Source organism: Strix uralensis, chromosome 3, assembly GCF_047716275.1.
Source record: "Strix uralensis isolate ZFMK-TIS-50842 chromosome 3, bStrUra1, whole genome shotgun sequence".
NCBI lineage: Eukaryota > Metazoa > Chordata > Aves > Strigiformes > Strigidae > Strix > Strix uralensis.
The window spans coordinates 109,302,533-109,326,875 of NC_133974.1; the positions used below are offsets into that span (position 1 = coordinate 109,302,533).

The 24,343-nt window shown below is 47.9% G+C and overlaps 1 protein-coding gene across 2 annotated transcripts in view; it reads left to right on the plus strand.

Annotated features, from left to right (window-relative positions):
• Positions 1-23,875, plus strand: part of STUM (stum, mechanosensory transduction mediator homolog) — a 48,466-nt gene extending 24,591 nt beyond the window's left edge. Inside the window, exons 2-4 of one of the 2 annotated variants that reach the window (XM_074863858.1) lie at positions 8,983-9,162; positions 17,810-18,816; positions 22,971-23,875. In XM_074863858.1, coding sequence (XP_074719959.1) covers positions 8,983-9,162; positions 17,810-17,844 — 215 coding nt within the window. In that variant the 3' untranslated portion in view covers positions 17,845-18,816; positions 22,971-23,875. The remainder of the gene's footprint in view (positions 1-8,982; positions 9,163-17,809; positions 18,817-22,970) is intronic. The other variant, XM_074863857.1, reaches the window with a different exon arrangement.
• Positions 23,876-24,343: the final 468 nt, after the last annotated feature.

Sequence of the window (24,343 nt, forward strand, 5' to 3'; positions counted from 1 at the left end):
TGACAGGAGACAGTAGAGAGAAACCAGCACGTAGAGCTGTTTCCGTGAAACAGAGCTTCTAAGTTGCTGATAAAATTACAAAGCAGCAGGAACACATCCACTTAGGGCAGAGTGGTCATGCCTTTTGTTCTCCCTTATGTTTGTTGTTATAGTTGGAAGCCAGTTACATTATTTCTCTCAATGCTGGCATACTTAATAAGGATGCAAATTAATTAAAATTCTCCCCTCATTCCATTAGCAAAGAAAAGTAGTCATCGAGCAGAAGCAAGGCTGCAGTGTCTTTTCATAGTGGTGCCTCTGGCTAGCAGCAGAACAAGGGACATGTCATTGAGCCTCCCTGGCTCTTTGTTCCCTGTCTGTGACATGCAGACAGCCTGTGGTCTGCTTCATAGCAGGCGTCTACCTTACAAACTGCAGAGTGCTACTGGGGAACTGTATTAGCTTTAACCAAGCCAGCCTAGCTGTGGGCTAGAAGCAAGCCAGATTAATCTATGAGGAGCTCAAGCTGCTAGACTGCTTGCTGTGCCCAAAGGATGACTTCCCTACATCCAGCAAAAGCATCTCTCTATACCACCACAGTCAGCAGGACAGGTGTAGTGCATAGCTACGGTGCAACTTGGACAGCCAGGGGTTCTCAAGTGACCCAAGCAGGAGCCAGAACAGGTTGGGAAGGAAGATGTCTGTTAGTGAGGTACTAACATTAACATCGGGAAGAAGCTGGGAGTAAGCGAAAGATTGGTGGTGTGTTCCGAGAGTTGACCTGAGTGTCAGCTAAGATACTGTGATAAGTGGCAAAGAATGTCTCCTTGTGGCATGTTATCTTGGAAGTATGGCAAAAGATGACACTTCTGGTGTAGATGGGCTTATCTTAAGCTATTAATTTTCTGTGACAATAGGTGGTAGGTGTTGTTTGGTGAATCCTTCCCATTTCCTTTGTCTAGGTTTCTGTGTAGCAATATTTTCCCCCCCTTCTGGGAAATTACAAGTTCTCTCCAGTGGTTCATACTATCCTAAAGCATAATGCAAAGTGTCAGTGGCAGTTCTGGGACCACATCTTTTATACAAGAAGGGAAAAAATTAGTTTAGTTCAGGAGTCAGGTACAACTTTCAAAAATAATTCAGCAACAGCAAGTCCTGGCAGAAATCTGAGGTCTGCTCCACCACTGTGAATTATGCATCAGGGCCCTGCATCAACGTTCAGCAGAAATTCTCCAATTTCAAATACTTCAAAGTATACCCTTAATTTTAAGCATCAAGTCAACAGAATTAAACCATAGGACTGGATTGGAAAACTTCACCCAAGGATTGTGGAATGTCTGGCAGTGGAACAAGCTGTACTGCAATCTCACTATTTATGGGTCGCTGCTTTTAAGTGTTCAAAACATTGCAGTGCTACAGAGTAAAAATAATGCCCATGGCTCTGTGTATAATTAAAGCTTTAGTAAGTCAGTTCACCTTCATGCAGCCCCCCCATGTAATTTAAGATTTCACTATGTATTTTTAGCCTTGGAAGTCTGTGAAAGTTTGTTGCAGTCAAGTTTTGAAGTTCGTGTTAAAAAACTGCATTTTCAGAAGAGTTAACTTTTTCTAAGGCATTAAAAACCCTCATTTTTGATGCAAAAGCAGTGTTATCTTACTTACATGTGGGCCGTCTTCTGTATATGCTACATAAACATTGTCAAGTCTGTTCTGACCACATGACACACACCTACTAATAACAAACAGATGCAGAGCTCAGTGCTGGAGCTACAGCAATGTACTGAAGCAGTTGTGATCAGTCATGGCCATATAATGCTTTAGGACATGCTGGACATTTTTCATGTACGTAGGGAAACCAGAAAGCTAATTGTGTATACATCCTGCCTTCTGCAGACTTGAAACTTGGAACAAATGATGTAGAGACAAGAATTGCAAGCACCAGCTCTCACTTGTCAAGCAACTGTGTATTTTTGTCCGTAGTGAGGCCAAAAGGACCAGACAGAGCCAGAATTCACTTTGAATGTCCTTCCGATATGGAAGGGGAAAATAAAAACAACACACTGGCAGAAGCTAAACAAAGCATTTTTAATAGCAGGCCACGGAGGAAAATTCATGAGCTACTCTCCATGGCAACATCTAGGTTCTGTCACGTTTTCTGCCTCCAACTCCCTCCTCCTTCCCTTTCTCTTCTCGCTCTCCGACCCTTTGGTGCCCGCTGTTCTTGCCCAGGTCCTGCCCACACAACTCTTCACGAGACCTGGCATTTGCAGACGATCGCTTCGACGCCAGCTGTTTGCTCATCATTAATGTTCCCCACTTGCAGCAGTGCTTGTTACGCCTGGCCTGCACACGTGGGATTCAGATATTCTGTTCCAAGAGGTGCTGCCTGGGACCAAGCAAACCTCCTGTTTTCTAAGCTGTCCACTGCTCCTGCTCTTCTTCCCCCTCAGACTGTTAAAGCCACCTATCCACCGTAGCCCCCTTGCACTGTATTTGGCAGGGGTAGGCTTTAGTCTGTATGGATACTGGGAAGGGAAAGAAAGGTTGTCAATAGCCGTTTCATTAAACTTTAGCCTAAACCCCAAGCTTTTAAGATGTTGGTCTAAAACACCATTATTTCTAGAAGAAAATCAGGTAATTGCACCGAGTCCTGCCTTACTTCCATGGCTGAAATGAGCTACAAGGGGAAGGGTATAGGGGATGCCACTGCCACTCAGGTTGCATGTTCTCTTGGGTGGGACAGCTAAACCTTGCTGATGCTGCAGCACTGGGTTGCAGTCTTGCCATCTCTCCATTATTCATATTTCGAGAGAAACAAGTCCAGCACCCACTAACAGGTGAAGAATTGCTGTGTAAATGACAGCCTCTATCCTGGACTAAGCACTGGCCCCAACCCATAGCAGCAGCACAAATTCTTCAGCACTCCCAAGCTGCTTGGTGTAGAAGGCCACACACACTTCAGCTGGATGCTCTGCTCCAGGAGTGCAGCCATAGTTGCATGTACCTATTTCCAGAGGGGCCTGAAGGGCAAGTGGGTTGGTGTCTGTTACTTGCTTTGAGTGCCTCTAAGGAAACCAGGTAGGAATATGCCTCCTGACAGAGGAGCAACATCTGGCCACGGAGGCAGGCCCAGGCTCTTGAGAACGGTTACCTTGCTCAGGAGGACCCCTTCCCACCTCTGCGCTTCCACTTTTGCTGCAAACCAGAGAGATTGGCTGCATGCCTCCTGCCTGCCATCATGGCTCTCTGAGGAGGCCATAGGAGGAAGAGACATGGTGGAGACCCTGAACAATAACGCTGCACTTGCAAACTGCAAGAGCCATGGTAGTTCACACACAGCTACATCAAGTTCTCTTCTGGACCAGCCTTTTCTGTTCAGAGCGCTGTAGTAAGCTTGGAAAGAAAGCACTGATCTCAGGGGATTTAGGTGATACACCTGTGCTGGCAGGTTCTCTCTGATGCAGCTTAAGCCCTACTGAGTTCCAATGAGGGAGAAACTGAGGAGACTGGTGAGGACTGGTGCTGGGCAGAATGCTTTGAGGGGGTTTTACCTTGTGTCTGTTTTCTCAAGCAAAGATACAAACAATTCTCTGCTTCAGGAAACTTCAGCAGATAGTCACCCTGAGTGTTAATGCTTTGCAATTTTGTTTTATTGTGTAGCTGAGCTCTGCCCACATAAGCAGAGGGAAAAACCTCTCAACATCAGCAGATGCTGCTATAGCCCTTTCTTGGGCAAGTTTTAGTAGTTCTTTCCCTCGTCATAATCCAAAGGACTACAGTTTAGCGTATGAATTGATACTAGGGATGAAAGGCCTCCACAACTGAAACAACTCTTTACAGCTCAAACTAGAGTATAAAAATAAATTCAGGACACTTAGGACCCAAGAATGTCTTAACCAACAGATACCACATTCACTCTAATAACAAGGACACAAGTACAATCTTTTATTACCCTTTTTGCACAATTTTTCTGACTCACACAAAGGAGAACCAGCATGTCTCATGAATTTTCAGCACATCCATAACATCTGCCTCATATACCTGCCAACACTGTTTAATGACAGCTAATAATCATTTTCCTTAAAAAATTCAAAGGCACATTAGACATATCCCCACACAGAGCACTCCCCTGACACGATACAACTATACAGGTACAGCTCATCCCCACAAACACACTCAGTAACTACATCTCCCATCATCAATCCAACAGCCTTCCTTGTTCCCACAGACACCTCAAATTTCACTCCCCTCTCCTTCCCATCTTTGGCTGTGCTTACCTGCAGCTGTACTCCAGCATCATGACATGGTCCTACTTTTCCCCTCTGAGAGTAGAAAAAGAAGCACCATCCCACTGCCTTATTTACACTCAGTGTTACAGGGGAACATCTTAAATAACCTCTAGGCTTGGAGGAAGAGGAAGGGGTATTTCACAGCCCCTCCCTGCCTCCAGGTTTTTGTAGGGACTGTGACCAGCAACAGCTGCTCTACATGCTGCCTGACTGCAGTAATTGGGGTTTCTGCTGTTCCTCCACCTGTAACAGGGCAGCTCATCAGATGTGATTTCCTTGCAGTAGAGATGCTTTCTGTTGTGATGTTGCACATATCTGGTAGTCAGTGAGAAGCCCACTAACAACTTATCTCTGTGCTCAGATTACTTACAGTGTGGCCATCGGTGTCTCACCTCGCTCTGGTTTGCACTCTGGCTCCATCCAGGCTCCCACTTCTGATGTTTCTGGGGAGGTGCCATCAGAAGGTTGCTCACAGCCAGGTCCTCCAGATGAAACACGCCAAGCTCCATGTCTGGCTGAAGCTCCTGCAGAAGTGCCCAGGATAGGCTTTTTTGCAAAAATGGGAGAGAAAAACTTCTTTCATGCAGCTTAAGATACGCTATAACACAGTCACTGCTCCACTCAGATAGCACAGAGGAGACTGTGCTGAGGACATGCCATGGGCTTGACCTCATGTCTAGCTCCGTCCCAGCCCACCCAAAAGGTGGTAAGCCAGGAGAGCTCTCTTCAGGGTGTGAGTTTTCCCACTAAGAGGAAAAAACCCAAACTGTTCCTCTCTCACACTATTTCTGTGTACTCTGTGAGGCTAGGAACCAGCAGGTGATGCTCCTGGGAAGGCCATGGCTGCCAGGGTACCAGCATACACAGGAGAGGGGACTTCATTCTTCATGACAATGGACCTGAGAGAAAAGGCAAAAACCCCTCCTTTTGTCTCTTCCTTTATAGTGTTGTCCTACAGATAACACATCCCCTTTGTGTTCAATGGGTTAAACTGTTAAAAACAAAAAGCCTTTGATATTTACTGGTGTAATCTAAAAATACCCCAATTCTGCTGACAGCAAAAGCAAACACAAGCTCCCAGAGGCTTTCTTCCCTTGCCGAAAATGGTGTGCAGTGCCCCAGCTGGCTGACACTGCCCCAAGTGAGATGAGATGAGTTGAAAGAGCAAGCTCAGCTTCCCATCCCCTCTCAGCCTTGCTATACATGGTGCCTTCACCCTCTGCCCCCCAGCTACTCCAGTAGAGCAAACCTCAGCTCCCACCCATCCCTCTGCCCAGCCCCAGGTACTTGCTGGCTCCAGGTGCTGGGTGGGCTGTATGGCTCAGCCAGGTGATTGCAGTGGGCCCTGATGCCCCATGAGGCTGAATGAACAGACTTGTTAGGTACTGTAGGACATCTTCTCTCCATCACCTCCCCTCTGTCCCCAAAGAGGCTGTGTTAATTCACAATTTAGAATAATGCCAGATTTTACTGCGTTTTGGATATTTTTCATTGGGAAGGTATAAGAAATGCTTGATATAATTTACTTATCTCATGCTATGCTGGCACAGTGGTGGGGGTTTTAGTTTACATCTGCTTGCGAAGTTAGCAGTTTGTGTTTGCTGGTTACACTCACAGCCTGAGACCTTTTTGGACAGCTGATTTATTTGGCCAACATCATCTCAGCTGCAGTTTGCATACCAAGTTTAGATTTCTAGGCTATAGGTATTCAAGCGTCTGAATGCTTGGTCAGGAAGGGAAATGGTTTGGTGTCCCAGCTCTGACAGATGCAGCTTGTTTGCCTTCCTCCTCCTCCTTCTCCTCCTCCTCCTCCTCCTCTCCACCTCTCTGCTTCCAGATGCAAGCGCTTCCATATTCGGCAATGTGTAACTACGATGGCTTCTTAAGGGGAAAACATCTACCTTGGCAAATGCATTTAAGACTCTTTCTTCTGCTTCACATTTTAAAGCATATGTGGACTAGAGGAAAAATACTTTCATATTGTATCTGCTGGCATGCCTGAGGTCTTGTATTTAAAAATGCCAACAACCTCCCAAAGATTAGCTAATCATAATTAATAAAGAAAATGCACTGGCATTGAAAAATGAATTGGCTCCCTGAAAGTGGCCTGAAGAGGGAATCAAAAGCCAAGCTTCATGAGATTTTAATCTTAGTTTCTGTATCAATTCCCTGTCCAGAGAGGGACACTTAACTGCTTTGTTTGCTTTATTCCTTTCTGAATGGGACTAGACATTAGCTTAGTCACTGTGGTGTTTAGGGGATTAATTAGCTAATTCAGCACCTCACTCTAATGATGTAAAAATTTTAAAAGCTTCACTGGAAGGATTTGAAGCTGTAGCTTAAAAATTATTGCTCATTTATGACCTTTTTTTGTAACACATCTTGGAAGAGTTAAAGGTAAGGCAGGAGGGGAAGATTTTCATTTTCATTTTAAAGAGAGACATGCATTTCCATTTGGCAAGATTTTGCATCCTGATGGGAAAACGTGAACACCCAGTCTCTGATCTTGCCTCAATCCATATTTAATCTCAGAGAGTGCTGTGGTGTAAGTTTGCAGGCAAGTTTCAGGAAGCATAGGGGAATATTCCAGGCTTCCTTGTGCTTTGGAGAAACTATAAAGGAAAAAAAAAGTTGGCGAAGCAGGGCAGAAATCTCACATAATCCCACATGGAGGACACAAAAGACATGGAAGACAAAGGCACAGAGCTAAAGACAGCCTCTCTTCTGACAAGCAATGGGGAGACTTATACAGTGTCCTTTGGGATTAAAATGATCTCCCCTTTTTCTCTGGGCAGACCTTTTTGGTTTGGTGGATAAGGGATGAAACCCTGCCTGTGAAAGTCAGTCAGAGAACGAAGCCTGGGGGGGATTTCTTACACGGGAGAAGACGCTGTCCCTCTCCCTGCCAGGGATGCTCTGCCATAGGGCTTCTCCCACCGCCCCAGCAGTGCTCACCCACTCCTCTTCGCCACGGTGCCACTCCACGACTGCTCTGCGCTCGGCTTCGGTGTGCGGCAAAGGGAGCGGGTGGGAGTACAAAATCAGATTGAGCCAGCGGTAGGAAAACAAGCAGGGTTTTAGGAGCTGGTGGAGTGTTAGGAAGATGCTGAGGATGGTGAGATTAAAAATAGGCTGTAGCCAGCCTTCCTCGGCATTTCGGCATCTTAACTGCCTGTTATCCTTGTGACCCACTGAAGAAGAGGCAGCAGTGGAAGAGGTTATCTCTTCTACCGCCCTGGCAGTGCTGGACGAAATGGTATTTTGTTCTTAACCAAATCCTTCTGCTCTCTCTGTCTGGTGAGGTCTGCTGGAAGGCTGTAAACTGAGTGTTTCCTCCTGGTCTTCAGTCAAACCAAGGGACTCCCTCCTTCCCCCGAGTTCAACAAAGCACTTGTGTGCATTGACGATGAGCTCATTCCTTCATATCTTACAGGGCATTTGCAGGCTTCCATCCTTTGATAGGAAAAAGGGCAATTTTTTTTTAGAAACCACTGGATTTATGTTGCAGGATTTTTAACTCAAGACATTCATTAAAGAAAGCACGTGACAGAACTATGTTATCCAGTACAATCCACATTACATCTTTGTACCTACCTTAGCAATGCTGTATTTATATTAAAAACTCCCAACAATCCATAATGATAAGAGGTGTTGAAATGCATACTTAGATCAGGTGACTGAACCTCTTGGTCAGCTGCTTGTACATTCTAGGGGTCAGAAACGGTTTCTTCTGCTCTTTGCCCATGCTGTGTATTTCTGCAGGTGGGTTGTGTGATGGACAATGCTTCCCTGAGCTGAGGTTTCAGCTAGCCAGGGGCCCAGCTAGTTAGCCAGGGGCCCAGCTAGTTAGCCAGCGGTCCAGGACATCAGCTGTGAGTAAACAGTCAGGTTTTTCCAGTGTGGTAAATTCAGGAAGAGTCTTTGTGAAGGCTGCTGTGGTGTAGTTTTTTCCCCCCAGTTTTAACTTTCATACATCAAGAAAATCCTTCATCTGAATTGTTTTAGGAAGTCTGAAGGGTGTTTGCAAGTTTTGTAAGTTGGTCTCAAGGGCTTACCAACCCTTGAGTTGTCAAGGGCTGCAACACCAGGTCACCTGGCTCCAGCACTGGTTTAGTTGCTTCTGCTTTGTTAAAACATTCTCTCAGGTAACAATTTGTGACTGGGGAAAGTGTTGTGCAAAGATGCAGTGCCACATTAGCACCTCTCTTTTTGTGTGTGCTCCTTTTACAGCAGTATTTGTGAATAGGAACAGGCTGCCAGACCCGTACAGCTTTCTAGAGCCAGTTCTACTCTTAACTCTGAGTGCAGTGTTCCCTTTTAGAGCTTCTGTGTAGTAAAGGTTCTCCCCAAGAGAGAGCCACCGGGCAGAAAAAAAGGTAGACTGGTATTTCCACAGACACACAGCACTCCCTTGTAAACTGCCTACAGTGCATAAGTGGTTGCTGTTGGGTGGGGGAAAAGGAGCCAAAAGGCAAAGAGTGTTTTTTCTGTCCTGGTTTTCAAGTATACCTATTGGTGTAATTCAATGGGAGAGAGTAGCATGTTCCAGTGAGATGTGGCTGTGCCTCCATTTGTCCTCCTGTAAAGTGTTTCCAGCTTTTCAGTACTGCAGCGGGCACAAGAAGTGGGATGCTATGAGAAGTGGGTCTAAGAGAAGGAATTTGGCACAAAACCGTGGCTTTCACTGGGTGTTTTGTTGTTGCTCTCTCCCTAGGAACATTTGTATCGGCTTTCACCGTGCTGTGCGGAGCCCGGACCGACCTCCCCGACAGGCACATGTGTTGTGTCTTCTGGCTGAACATTGCTGCTGCTCTGATTCAGATCCTGACGGCGATTGTGATGGTTGGCTGGATTATGAGTATATTTTGGGGGATGGACATGGTCATTCTCGCAAGTAAGTACAGCGCACTCACCTCCCTGACTTCTCCCCTCTGTGGCCGTGTTGCTGGGTCCCAGCTAATGCTCCTGCAAGCCATCGGACTGCACTGTAGGGAAGAAGAGCCACAAGGATGGGCTCTGCAAGTCTGTGAGAAAAACACAGTAGGCAGAGAAATTGCTGGGAGGCAGTTGGGATGGGCCCTGTGACACATCTGGAAGAGCCTCCCATCCCACCACGTGGTTTAAGATCTTCCTTTCCCCTTTATAAAATGAAAAATGCAGGAAGGGGTGAGGCATCCCAGCACTGTGAACTCTGCTGTCTGGAGCCCCTTCTGCCCTGGTCAGATCTGCACATGTGTTTGAACGAGAAAGCCCTTTGTCGCTCAAGAAAGCCCTTTGTCGCTCGCAACTCCAGCTGTGTTTTTTCAGTTAGTGAGACCTTGCCGCAAGTCCAGTTCTGCTCCCACAGGGCATGCAGGGCCAGCTGTCCCCAGAAAAGCCCTGTGGACTCTCCTGGACTCCCCTTTCTCCCCAGAATCCATTTACCCAAAGGGGTTTTTTCCTATTTCACACCAAATTCTTAGGCTGAGCAGGACTGTTAAGCTACTCCTAGAAGGAGTTCCCCTACACCTTTTAAGAAGCCTCCAAAACATTAGTCTAGGGAAGGAAGGAACCCTTTTTTAAACATACATAATTTAGGTCACCCAGTTAGTATATATTACCAGTCTAGAATACAGGCTCTCTAACTTATCTGCTAAAGACTTTTACTGGTGCAAAAGTTGTATCATATCTGTATCATATCACCTGTATCATATTGCAGAGAATTATGTGACAGTCTCACCTCTTCTCCAGAGCCAAAAGCAGCCCAAAATTCAGGGTGCTGATTGCGTCAGAAAGACCCCACTCCCTTTCCAAAGGCTATCAGAGGCCAGTGGGCATTGTCCCAAACCAAACAGGTCTGAGATCCTTCAGGCTGGCCGGGGCAAGCAGTTCCCGAAGCAAGCGCTTCTCCCAGAGAACGTCTTACCCTCAGCTTTTGCTTTTTGGTTTGAAGGGGCTCCACTTTGTTATTGCTGCTGCTGACATCTGTGGCTGCATGACAGAGGAGGAGAGAGGATCTCAGGAAATTGCCAGGCACCTGCCTAAAGATGAAAGGGATGAAACTGAAAGAAAACCAGCAGGAAAACAGTGCACATCTTCAGCTACCAAACCCAGGGGTTAAACCCTCTCACCAAACCACTTGGTGATTTCTGAGACAGCTTCAGTTTACATGCTGAGTTAAGGGCAATCCCCATTGCAGAGCAAACAATGGATATTAAAAACCTGAACATAAGCGAGGCAAAAGGCTTCCCTCAGGATGAAGGCAGCACTGTCCTTCGTTTTTCCCTGCAAACCACCTGCCAAGTTTCCTCTCAGATGTACCCACAGAGCAAGGGTAGCCCGAGTTTCTGAGGATAAATTGTGAATTGGTGTACATCTGTGATGTGTCTTTAAGAACCTGCCCAATTTGTGTGTAATCCCGTAATTACGTGTTCATAATCATATGCTCTTCTGCTATTCCTCTGCTGGACAGCCTCTGTGCATAGTTCGCTGTCTGGCAGGACCCAGTTCTGCAGTTGTGGGGAGAGGCAGGAAAGTATTTCTCCAGACAAAGAGCTACAGCTGAAACTGTGACTTGCTTTTCTCCATAGTCCTGTTCATGTATGTCCTCTGGGTAGAGGGGCTGGGGCTCAGGAGGGTCTTACTGGTTTCCCGGTTTGGTTGCCAGGGAAAACTATACAGCTTGGAAGTATTGCCCCAAAGCTGTTTCCCACACCTGGCTGGACCACACTAGTTTGGGAGTTAGAGGGTGGGTGAGCGGCACGTGGTGGAGATGCTCAGGCCAAGAGGTCGCCCACCACAGCAACAGTATTTCATCCTGGTGGCAGTAGAGAAGGGTAAGAGGAGTCAGCGTGTCTTATGTTAACCAGCTATGTATTATCTGACAAGTTACAGCCCTTGGCAGTTTCTTGCTGTCTCATTAAATAGCTGGGTTTTAAGTTTACTTACCATGAAGAGAAAATAATAGCTAAATAAAGCAGCTCTTGGCTGATGGAGAATAAAAGAAAAAACTAATTTTTCAGTCAAAACAAAGAACAGAAGTGATCAACTGCTCCCAGCTGGATCAAACAGCCCTGTCAGACCCAAAATGGTTTGTTTTTTCATGCTTTGTTTTCATGTTAAAAAAAAAGTAATAACTTAAAAAGGAAACAATGTTTCAAATGCAAGAAATAAGACATGTCGTTTAAAAACACTGCCAGGAAACAGTTTGCTTTGGTTGGGTTTTGTTTATGTGCGCAACAAACTATTTGTAGAAATTGTACACTGTTGCAGCTTGAATCTGCATGCAGGTGGGAAATAGCTAAAAAAATATGAAACTACTGTCCACTTCTGGTCTTCTTCGCCTAGAAATGGACCATTCCATGCATCCCTGTAAGGGTGCCATACAATTTTGATGGGCTAGAGGCAGGGCACAGCGGGTGGTGTTTAAGCTGATGGGGGCTAGCAGTGAGGAGAAGGGTGGGAAGCAGCCGGGACTCCTCTCCGGCTTTCCCTGAGGAATGAGTGCCTCGCTCCCTGGATCAGGGCCTGCCTGCCTATTAGCTGGTAGAGAGCTAGGTGGGAGTTAAAGACGCCCATTGCAGCTTTTAATCTAGTGCTAATTCTCAGTCATTAAAAGGGGAAGCCTCATCTGAGAGGAGAGCTTTGGGGATAATGTTATACTACCTTTAATGAGGGGAAGAGGAGAAGAATTATAGGCCCATCAGGTATACTTCAATTCCTGGAAGAAGTAATCAAACAAGTGACTTGCATGCATTTAGAGAATAAAAAGAAACAAAGTCATCCTGGGTTTGCCCAGAGCAATCTGTGTCAGACTCGCCTGATGCCCTACGGCAGGGGAATTCATTTTGTGAGTGGTGGCGGTGGTCAGCCATCCCCCCTGACTTTCAGGCACTGGCACCGTCTCACATAGCGTTCCTACCAGAAAGCCAGGAAGACGTGACCTGGGTGAAAATACACTTGAGAACTGTTCTTTAAATACATTTTCCTGAACTGGAAAGATATAAGGTGTTGAAAGGTTCCCTCCTGAATCCAGCTCTGTTCAGTATTTTCATTCCTGGCTTGATGATGGACCGGAGAAGGGGCTTACCAGCCCTGCACCACTGGCAGCTGCAAGGATGGCAGGCACAGTGAGGGCAGTGTCCGGATTCAAGCAAATTGAAGACATAGTCTGAAAAAACAAATGCTACTCAATAGAGACAAATCCAAGACACTAAGGACAAATTAATCAACCGCATAAATACACGCTAGGGAACAACTTGTTTTTTAGAGAAGGCTGTGGTGGCTGCAGTGAGTCACAAGGCTCCACAGGAGTACATTGCTGTGGAGGGACCAAACACCGCCCAGACAGGTAGGAGCAGAGCCTGTAGGACATTAATGGGTCTCCTCACCTTTCTTGTCACACATAAAGCTGCGGCGAGGCTTATGGCCAGCTTTGGAGACTGTACTTCATGTGGACAACCTGGAGAGAGTCCAGAGGACTGTGAGACAGCAGGCAATGAAGAGGTTCAGCAGGCTAGTAAATGTGAGAGGGCAGCAGTTTAGCCAAAGACAGACTTACTTAAATAACAGCAGGAAAGATCTGTGTGGAAATTAGGAGATGTTTTCCCTCAAGTAAGGTCAAAATGCTGAAGAGGTGGCATGGCAGGATCTGCCCTCTCTGTCACTGGAAGACCCCGAGAGCGGGTAGACCCGTGTCTACCAGGAGCAAGGTGGGACACAGGAAGAGACCGACTGACCTCAGGGGGTCCCGCCCAGCCCTGATCTCCTGTAAGGTGACATTTAGCAGGATATATCCCAGAAGGAAGATTAACTGAATGCAGTTTTGCTGTCACACTTAATTACTTTTGGCAGCACAATGGCATGGGGCATTTTCTCTGCTAATTTGAATGAATTGCCAGCTGGCCCCATTAAACATCACAGATATCTTCTTTAAGCAGCCATATGGCTTTGGGAACCATCCTTCACTTTACCTGCTGTCTGAAGGCAAAGGTAGATTAAAAGGAAGTCATTCTTTTGAAAAAAAAAAAAAAAATCAGGACTTTCCCTTTGCCACTGCAAATATCCAGCCGCCCTTGGTGGTGGCTGGGCAGCACTGCTGCACCATGATCTCCTCGAACCCCTCCTCAGGGCTGCGGGGAAAGGCATGGAGCTGAGGCAGAACAGCTAATTAGCTGGCCAAGGCCAACTGGAAAATGAGCCTCCTAAGGCTTTCTGGGCAAGTTTCCCTCTGCGAAAGGCACACCTTGTCCCCAGCCCACGCAACACACGTCTTCATTAGCTGCATTGTGCAGAACGAACGCAGAGGAACAGCCTTTCCAGGAACTCCCTAACTGCTCAGAGCTCATTATAAAAGGTTTTGTGCCATTTTTTGACAGAAATACCACAGAAATCAATATAGTAATATCACACTGAGGTGGCATAGGGGACCAAAGTCAGGGACTCTTTGTCCAGACATTGTTTTGCCTCTAATGAAAGCAGCCAAGAAGTCAAGCCTGGTTTCTGAGGGAAGCCCTTGCTCAGCTTCTGGCCTCTGAATTAACGACTTGCATGACTGTGCCTGTGAATGAGTAAGGTGCCATTGCTTGTGGTTTCACAGGACAGGGACTCCTGCTTCTGCAGTGGGCAGCTGACTCTCAGGGACTGATTGCCAGCTAGTCATAAGAAATTACCTGTAATCATGCTGTCCACTTGTCACTCCTGTGCTAATTACAGTGCTCAGACCTTGCCAGAAGCAGCAGCAGATGATTGCATGGTTACTGTATGCTCGGGCTCCGAGGGACTTTGGAAAGCACCACCGAGCCTCTTGTACTCTGCAGGGTCCCTGCTAGGGCAGGTAATGCAGCTGTCCTGGGAAGGAAAGGGAGCAGAAAGCGCGTGAGAGACTTGGAAGAGAACCACATCCTAAAACAGCTGGTAACCCTTCATGACATGAAGGAAATTCTGAGGACAAATTACCTGCTTAGACCTAACTAGAAATCTAACTAAATCTAACTAGAGGCATTCCCCAAACTATGCCTGAGGAAGGTAGTTAAAATACCCTTTTTTGCAGTTTCCTACCAAATGCTGCGATAGGATAAGTTCTTAAAATATTGTAGGAATGTTAAATGCCACGAGGGTTTGCAGCACCCAGCTGGGTTGAGGCACGCTGCGGTTGTGGGTTATCTGTGGGCACAAGCAAACTCGGCAACAAAACTGCCAAAAAAGCCATGAGCTGTAGTTTTCACAGCTCTGGGGCTGTGAATGACGTGCCATGCACTGCCCAGTATGCCATGACGTCTCATTTGCTGCTTTCCTTCAGTGGTTTCCCTTCAGTCAACCCCGTGAAATAGCAGTGTCACAGGAGAAAGTGTTTGTAGGAGCATCGCTCCCAGGTGTTGGTCCATCCAGCCTGTCCGGCTCGGGGCCAGTGAGCTGGAAAGCAGATGAGGACTCCCCCATCCTCTTTAAGCAAGAGCCCCAAGTAAAATGATCTGCTTCAAGTACAAGGATTTTAAATAATGTTTAGCCCTGGTGTGAATGTCTGATGGTAGAGCAGCTGTTCTCTGTTTACTCTGCAGCTCCAATTTATTTGTTCTTTTCTGGTTCTCCATGTGTTTTGGATATATCGTCTACAGTTACATTTCTCCCTCTCTCTTTCTTTCATGTTCCTTTGCCTCCTTTTGTTCACCATCAAAGTTTCACAAGGTAAGTTTGTTTCTGTTCTTCCTCCTTCTCCTCCTCCTCACACCCCATGGCAGCTCCCCCCGGAAAGCAGCGAGCGCTTGGCCAGGGCAAGCCGTTTGGGATCCGCTTTGGCCAGTGCTGCCCGCTCCCAACCCAGGTCCAGCCGTGTGCCTGTACGTGTGTGTCCGCCTGTCTCTGTGTCTGTCCTGTGGCTGCACAGCCCTGGGGACGTGTTCTTCGCCCAGCGTTGAAATGCCCCTCAAGCTGCCCCAAGGGCACCCTCGGAGCAGGGCAGGACCCATTTCAGCCTCGAGAGCGTCCTGAAGCCACCCTCTGCATGAACCCAGTCCCGGTAGGACAGCCTGTGCACAGACTCGTTTCCTTTTGCCTGAATCTTACAGTTGTTTACGGAAGTGCAATTTCAAGCAAACTTGATTAAATCAGTGATTTTGTGCACATATACTCAGACCAACTTAATCTTGATCCCAGAGCTCATTGCTTTACAGAGCTGAACCTTAACTGTATTGCAGGCGTACTAATGTAAATCTGCTTCATACAGAATAGCTGTTCCTATGCAAAAAATGCAGTAACTATTTTCATATATAAACTAATAAATCTGAAGTATTTTAATAAGTAAGTTTAGCATAGAACGGGTCATCTTTTGCATCTTTTGGCTTGCTTTGGTCATGTAAAGAGAGATACAAGCTCAGCCACTGTAACTGGCTTCCAGACAGCTTCAAAACTGATAGCAGGACTGAAAGGATTTCTAATATATCTTAATAAAAGGCATGGATATGCAAGCAAGTTACTGTAAGCATAACCTAGCTTGCTTAATCTAGCTAAGGATTTATGGCAGGCCCCAACTCTGGTCCAGATGGTTGGTTGTTTTTTTTTTTTACTGTGCTCCCTCAACAAATTAAACCAATGCTGTATACAAGCCCATATTACAGTTTCCAACCAGCTCATCTTGCCTTCAGAGCTGACTCACTTAGAACATAAATGCATAAGAAATCATCATTTTTCCCCCTAGAAAAAGCTGTTTGAAAGAGGTGAGAGTCTTTCTGTTCAGCTGCACACGATGGGCAGCAATGCAGTGCAGGGTAGTACATGCTGGTAAGTGTTGTTAATCTTGTGCTCATATAGCAGCAGGAGATCCAGGCTGCCAAGGCTGGGGGCATGCATAGACTTTCCAGAGTACAACAAAGTTAATTTGCCGGGTCCAATTCTTTTCATCAAGAAGTCCCTTAAAGATAGGGCTTTGGTACTTACTGGTATTTTGTGTTCAGCTTTTTAAAGGGACTTACAAAATCCTGACATAAGAGTTGGAAAGAAATATTTAAAAGCATCAATGGAAAGATGTACAAAGAGTTAAACATTCTTCTGAGATGTGAAATTTCAGACTCATTTGAAATTCAAAATATAAAAATGGCAGGCTGCTTATGTTATTTAAACAAAGAAAACTCAGGATTTTTGAAAGGTTTCTAGTTGAAAGACCTTCACTATTGCAGGCAGTACAGCTAAGGTCAGTTTGCTTCTTTAAAAAGGAGATCTTTTGCATTGGTACTATCGTAATAACAATCCCAACTTCTCTTAAAAAGAAAGTAGGTGAAGCTTCTGGTGCAGTCACTGCAACCACCTAGGAAAGTGTTAAAAAAACACGGTATTTCTCTCATTATCCTGTGTCAGCACAAGAGCAGTGGGTGCTCTCCTATTGCCCTTTCCTGCCCTAGCCCTCCTGGGGGAAGAAGCCCTCCCCTATGGGATTTGCAGCATCCCCTCAACCTCTACATACAGGATAGCAAATAGAGTGGGGTCCCAGTCCCCTGAGGAGCTGTGATGAGCAGCGGGACAGGCTGCTTTAGCCCTTGCAGCATCCACATAGCTGCCACACAGCAGGGCCCCTGTGTCTGCTGGGGCCAAGCATGAGCCAACACAGAGCCCCCTGAGGGCTTTGCTGCCTTGGTCCGGTGATACATTAGACCCCATGGCCAGGGGAAGAGGAGAAGGGGTAGAGGAGGAGGGATCTGGGCAGTTTCCCAATGCAATTTGTTTTGCTGCTGGAAAGCTCCATTTTCTCCAGTCCTGCAGGACAGCAAAAGCACCTGTAATTCTGCCGGCTGGAGCAAAGCAAATGCATAACAAGGCAGTGAGAATATCATTAGGGAAAGGGTCCACAGAGGCATCCCAAGGTCTGTGTTTGAACTCTTGACACATCAGCCTGTGATTAAAGGTGTTCCCCTTCTCCTCCAAGAGATGTTTGTTCACCTCTGCAAACCGCAGTGCGAATTGGTTGCTGCTGGAGAGCTCTGTTAGCAAAAGCCAGCACAGGAGCTAAACTGGCAGTCCTCTGGAAGGACAAGTTTCAGACATAGATCGCAAGTAGAGATGAGAGTGTGTCAGATGCACAACCAGCAAGCTGCCAGGTCAGCACTTGGGAACAGCGGTGTCTCTGGAGCAGTATATAAGGGCATACACTTCCCCTGCACTGCACAAAAAAATGCTTCAAGAAGGTTTTAGGTTATTTAGCTGTACTGGACTTGGTGGCTGCCAGTACCTACTATCCCTTTATAAGCTCTTCAAGCAGAAGTGCCTCTGCCCATGTCGGGGCCGGTGGCAGGCAGCCACCGCAAGGGCAAGGCTGGCCACTGACAGCCACATTGCTGTGCCCAGGAAGGTGGTTGCACCCGGCAGGTGTTGGCTAAAGCAAGGCAGGGCAGCTCGCTGGGCTGAGCCTGCCCTGGGGCAGCCTGGCAGCGAGGGGGGACATGGCAGCCCCCCTATTTTCCCACATGATTTGCCACTCCTGGTGAACCAGGCTCATGGCTCACTTGAGCCTCGCCAAGGGTCCTCATTAGGTATTAACACTAATCATGTTCCCTTCCCCTCCCTCCTCACAGGCTACAAGGAACAGGGGATCCCACAGCAGCTGTAGTGGCTGGGACAAGTATGGTCAGAGAAACACGGCGAGAGATTTCCTTGGGCAGCTGTGGGCCACGGACCTTTTCATTACCCTTTGTCTTTCTTCTTCCTTTTTTTTTGTTTCCTTCTGTTTGAACCCGGTTCATCTGCCCGTCCAGCGGAGCGGAGGTGCAGAGCAGCCGACGGAGACTTGCACTGATGCCATTGAGCAGCGGAGATGGGGCAAGCACGGCGTGGGTTAGGACTGGCCCCAGCCAGCACGCGGTGGGCGGCCGATGAGGAGGAGGAGGGTGCTGGGAGGAGACACCCCTGGCGAAGGTGGCACCTGGGCAGGCAGCTGAGCCGGGGGAGCGGGAGATGCTGCTTTCTCTCTCTTCCCAGGGGAGAGTAGCTGAAGACATTTTGCCTCCTTTTTACGCTCACCGTTAAAGGAAACTGGCTGTGAACATCAAATGCCAAGGAGCTATTAATAGATATATGTACAGTATGTAAAAGCAAACCAGTGGTACTTTTTCCTCACCCTGAGAGTCCATCCTTGACTGCTTCGCGGTAGCGGAGGGCTCAGCCCAGCCTCCTCTACTGTCTGTATATATATGATGCTCAATGAAGCTCTGTCCTTGCAGATGTCTTGAAAAACGTGCTTGCTGTAAATCGTATTGTATTGCGGAACTGACTGGGGCCATCCCCTGCTTCCAACCGCTGGCACCATGTGAAGACCAGACCTCCCACCGTGTCCTGGGGAGACTTTATCTAGCAAGGGACCGGTGCCCTGCAGCGCCTTGCCTCTAGGGTGGCGGGTGCAGCCACGTCCTGCAACAAGCTCCTAGTGTAAAACAATACTGGGGGAGCTCCAAAAAAAGAGACTTTTCGTCTCCTGCCCCTGAAAAGGACTTGCTGGCAGTGTCTCCATGCTTTGAAAATGGATCCCCTTACAGCGCAGTGTGTGCTCCTGGCTGAAATAGCGTCCCCGCTCCACTTCCCTGGGGTAAGTGCCCAAAGCTCGAGGATTGCGACCTGGTGCTAACCAGCTGCTCAGTAGCTGTCGTGGTTGGAAGCCCGTGGCCAAATGGGGTAGGGCTGTGTTTTCCTGGTTTGAACACACGATGCACAGAGCTAAATTGGGCATCCAGGCTGAGTGACTCCTCTGATCCTGCAGGGCGAGAGGAGCTCAGCCGGGGGGACCTGGTGGCAGCATCTGGCTGCTTTTCCACTCCAAAAAGGTAGCTGGAGGAGCCCCGCTGAAAGAGGGCAAAATCAGGCTGCTTTCTTGCTGAGAGGAGGGTCCTTCCAGCGAGAGGAGCTTCACACAAACTGGCTGCCAAACTGGGAGCCACCCAAGCGTGACAGAGCTGATACCCACTTCCAGCCCATGGCTCCTTCAGAGAGGCAACTGGTGGGCAAGGGGACAGCAGCAAACCCCGCTGCCCTGCAAGCCTATCCTAGAACGATGGTTTGCTTTTAAAGCAGGTTTTCATTTTCCATGCAGAGCAGATCCTGTCAGTTGAAATACCTTATGTTGCTGAGAGAGCTCAGGTGTCAAAACAGCCTCAAGTGCCCCTGAGCACACATCTCCTTGTCTGATCACCTGCAGGCAGAAAGTGCAGACCACCCGGCTGTTCTCCATGCACTGTGTGTTTAACCCTCAGAGGCATCGCAGGGGTGCACTGAACAGGACAGCCACCTGCCAAGGGTGGCGGAGAGGCCTGCACTGGGCAGGGTGCCTGTTGGAGATCCCCCCCAGGGAGCTGGTGGAGTAGGAAGCTTCTTTAGTGTTTACACCAGCAGGAAACATGGCTTAGCCTCCCTGTAGCCCCAGGTGCTCGCCTGAAGGCTTTAATGCAGGACCTTTCCTCCCAGAAAGTTTCCTACCTGCCCAGTGCCCACACTTCACTGTGAGCCCACAGCCTGTGGAAAGCAGGCACCAATACCTCTCTGCTCTCCCAGCTCAGGAAGTCCTTCTCCAGAGCTAATAATAAAGCACAATCCACAGTCCCAACTAACTTGTGATGGGATAGGACCCATCTAGCATTTATGCAGTGCAGGCATCAGAGCTGATGACAAACTTCTTTCATCCCATCCTTTGACGACTGTGCGCTATAAAAAGCTGCCTGAACAGGAGAAAGGGGCAGAGAGTCAGGAGCCTTGGGAGCACCAGCCTTCGCTGTGAGCCAGGAAACTGCTGGCTCAAGCACTTCCCCTGATCTCAGCAGCCTTAATCGGAAGAGCAAATGGAACGCATATAATAAGGATGCAAATTTGTAACACAAAGAACTCAGTGTATATTTTACCAAGCCAGATTTCAGCTAGGGCAGTGTATTTTGCAGACATTCCCTTTGTGTATGTGCAAGTACTACCTGGTGTTCGAGCACGCCTGAGCCAACATGCTCAGCTAAATGCCTGCAAAACTGCACAAGCCCCACTGAGCACATGGCCTACAGTGCCTATAGTCTATAGGAGACATATGTTTAAACTGGGTCTTTCGCACATGGTTAGCGCGAGGAAACAAATCAACATGAAATGTTTTTGTGAAAGACCCTTCAGATTAAGTTTAAAACAATATTTCACAGGTCCTGGCCAAATATTAACAGCAACCCCCTGCATCTGTAGATGACAGACAGATCGCTATCCCTGTTGCACAGCTGAGAAACAGCAGTATGCAGTAAGGTTAAACTGCCAGACTCCAAAGCACACCCATGGCAGAAACACAGGAATAACTCGGGCTGCATTTCTCTTGCCTTGCACCCTAAGCAGTGGCTCATACTGCTCTGCTAGCCAGCCAGAAACGGGTATTTCGCAACTACCCTGTATCCAAATGGGGGTGCTGAGCAAACCTTTTTGGGCTGCTCCACAGAAAGCAAAGATCCGTAACACGATGCAGACAAGAAAGCTGCTCATTTGTAATTTTAGAGGAAGATAGATGCAAAAACATCAGCTTTTAGAGACACAAGCCACACAACACAGGCAGCAGTGAAGTGGATTTCTTTGGAAGACAAGCACCAGTCAGTGATGCTGTTAACCCAGGGCTGGACGTGCTCAAGAGGAAAATCAGCACAGTTATCCTGCCATGATGCTGTGCCACAGCGAGGCATGGTTACCTTGCTTTGCTAAGGGGAGGCTTGCAAGACAGCAGCACTTTGAAAAAAATCAAACTCTTAGTAGGTCAGTGGTGGAAAGATGAAACCGTCATCTGACATCTGTGTTAAAGCCAAGGGATGAGCTCCTAGAGATTATTGTTGCCACAGCAATCACCAAAAGGATTTCTGCTCATGATGGTCAACAATTTCAACTCTCTTTGACCATTTCTACCAAAAGGACTGCTTAAGAGGGTGGCTGCTCGGTGACCTGTGCTGTGGCATCTGCAGCTCTGTGGCTTGCAGGACTGTGCAGATGTTATAGATCTGAGCTTCAGCATTTACTGTGAGACAGGGAACCTGTGCTCCTTCATTTCCCTGGGAAAATAAGGGGTAAATAGGATCTTAACCAGGAGGAAACAGGGAATCAGTAGCACAGCTGTAAAACACCTTCACAAGCCGCTGCTGTGATTGGAGGGAACTTTTTTTTGCGGTTTATAACTAGTCATTAAGCCACCCAAACAACTTGCCAGCTCAGCTGCAGCGAGCACGATGACCAAAAGCAATGGTTACCTCTCACATTTCCCAAAACAGAATGGCTGGTTCAAGTGCAAACTCCAAACGCTGCCTGAGCATTGAGTTAGTTGTGCTGTGGTCTCGGGATGGATGTGCGGGAGCCTCTGCAGACATGGCTAACTAGGCAAAGCCTTTGAGTGTAGGAGCTCTCAAACAGGAGCAGCCAAGTGTGGCTTAAGAACAACTTGTTCTGGTGCCTGTGAAGATGGATTCACTTTTAGAAGATGGGTTTAAACATTTAGTGGACAGGCAGTGCAGGAAGTCTCAGTCTGGGGAGGGTTAAATAATCTGACATTTTCACGGTGCATTAACTGCCAAAAGTCCTATGTCCTGTGGCATCAGATGTCAGACCAGCAGCAGATACCCCTTCCCAGAGACCAGTCACCTGTACAAAAAGTCCTCTGGGAACAAAAAGTGGCAGAATTAGCTCCTTGTCAGCATTGCCGGGGTTTTGCTGGCCTTTCAGGCCACGTTTGGTGCTGCCTGTCCCTGTGCTCTAGTGAGGACGGAAGAGTTAGATTAGCTGGGGAAGGACTTGTATGGAAACGCTGCTCTCCCCAGGACTGCCGCAGGTCTCCAGAGAGCATCACTTCAGTTACGTCTGTGTACTGGCTGCATTTGGCACAGCAGCGCTGTGCAGGAGAGGTGTGGAATTTATAATTTAGTTTCAGGTTTTGCTCTATAAAAATTTTTCTTATTTTTGACCTTTCTATCAAATTGGTGAAGCCAAGAAAATAGCCAACACACCACTCTGGAAGCTCTGAAATCTGTCAAATGGACACCCAGGACAAAAGGCCTTATTTCTGCCTGTTGTGGAGATTTGCTTAAATTGATTTTAATTAGCACCAGACAGCCTCCCACTCTGCTTTAGGACAGGAGCAACTTTATACATTGGCCTTGCTACCGGGGAGCAAGCACCAAATTGCATTTTCCCCAGAGCTGCCCTGCTGCAGTAATGATGATAAAAACCCCCGCTTTTTCCAATAGTCCCGATTAAAACCAGCAGCCCCAATTTCCCCCCAGACCAAGTGTGAACAGCAGCGCACTCTCGGGCAGTGGGGAGCCCCTGAGCCTGGTTTCAGGTCTCCATGGGGCAAGTAGTAGGGAGACATGGGCTGCAGTGAGCTCGGAGGCTGAGCTGCAGGGCAGGGCTGGGGAAGCCGGAGGCGACAGATGGGATTTCAAGCCTTGGTGGTCACAAGGTGGGGTCTGCTCAGCCCCATCTTTAATATCATACACACACCCCCCCCCAGCTTTTTTTTCCCCTCCTTTCATAAGAGGCCAGAGCTTTGTGCCAGGGACAGACCAGACAGAGCCAGTCCCCTCGAGGGGCTCCCGAGGAGCCTGCGGTGGGGATGCTGGCAGCAAGCTGGAGGTGTGTGCATGGTGCCCACAATTCACACACTGGTGAGAAGAGCCACGCAGTGAAGACACAGGTACGACTGCTAATTTGGTGCTTTCCCCTGTCACCAATGCGTGTCTTTCTCTTTAGGGCCAAATTAATCACCAGGTGCTTTTACACCTCTTTCCGGAGCGTTGCAGAGGGAGGCCACTCACTCCGGGATGCCCACCAACATCAGGGCTGGACAACTTGCCTCCCGCTGCTGCAAGCCGACCCCTGCCTCCTCGCCGGCGCAGCTGGAGGCCACAGCCAGCGAACGCTTGATCTGGTCAAAGGCGCATGGCACCAGGCTGTCCCAATATCATCTGCTTTTTAAATATAGATGTTCTAGATGCAAGTTTTACAGCTGAAGAGCAATAGCAGGTAACGAAGAATAAATGCAAATGCTTCACCCCCATCCGCCAGCAACACAGTATTTTCTGCTGCTCTTTCCTGATTGTGAAAACCAGGTTTCTCAAAAAAAGGGCTTTAATGAAATAGTTCCTTGGTACTTGAACCCAGCCGGGCTGAACAGCTGGTTTACTACTCAGTGGAAAGCAATTCCAGGTAGGAACCAAACCAAATGTCTTTTTGAAATTTGTGGCCAGTCGTAAACCAGTTTCTTTCTGGGTCAGCCCAACCATTTCAATGCAGAGCACGTTAATGTTTTTTCTAAGTTCATTGGTGTTGCCAAAACCGTAATTACCATGGAAAAGGTGCTATGGCAGATGGCCCCCGCCCTCCCGGCCCTTTGCCTGCCTGACCGTGCTTGCTGCAGGGGGTCAGCCTTGCTCCCAGCCGTGGCACACGTGCCTGGCAATCGCAGCCGGGAGGGTCAGGGGTCTTTGTGCCGAGAACGGCTCTGGCACGCAGCCGTGCGGTAGGGAGTGTTAGACGTGCGAGGTGCCTCCATCTGTGCCGCATCCTGTGCTTCCCGAGACACAAAGCCGCATGTTCCTCCCTACGTGCATCGACTGTCACACATTTTATTAAAGATCTTTCAGTTCTGCTGGAAATCGCCCCTTGTCGTAGTCTCGCCGTGATGCAGGGGATATTGTGCTGAGCTCCATGGACAGTCATGGTCTCGTTATTCTTCAGGGGATTGTTTTATTCCACCCTTGCCTTGCCTCCTACTTGTTTTGGGATGACCCTGCAGTTCACACACATGCATACGCTCCAGCCAGAGTGTATTTTATTCCTATTCAACCCAGGCTGCATCCTCTACAAGACACCACCAAGAGTTCATTGACATTTAAAGCCCAGACACAAGAAGAGCTGTAAGCTTGGCTAGATCTGATATTCCTCCCAGTCAAAAGCAATGGCTTCTCCCACACGCTTGCTAACCACGGCATGATAACACACCCCTGTGTTTTCTAGCTGACTGCACTTTCAGGCAGTGCTGCAGTTTATTTTCCAAACTGGCACTCATCATTTCCACCCCTCCGTGGTACCAGTACGCTGTAAAACCCCAGGTGACAGTGGCA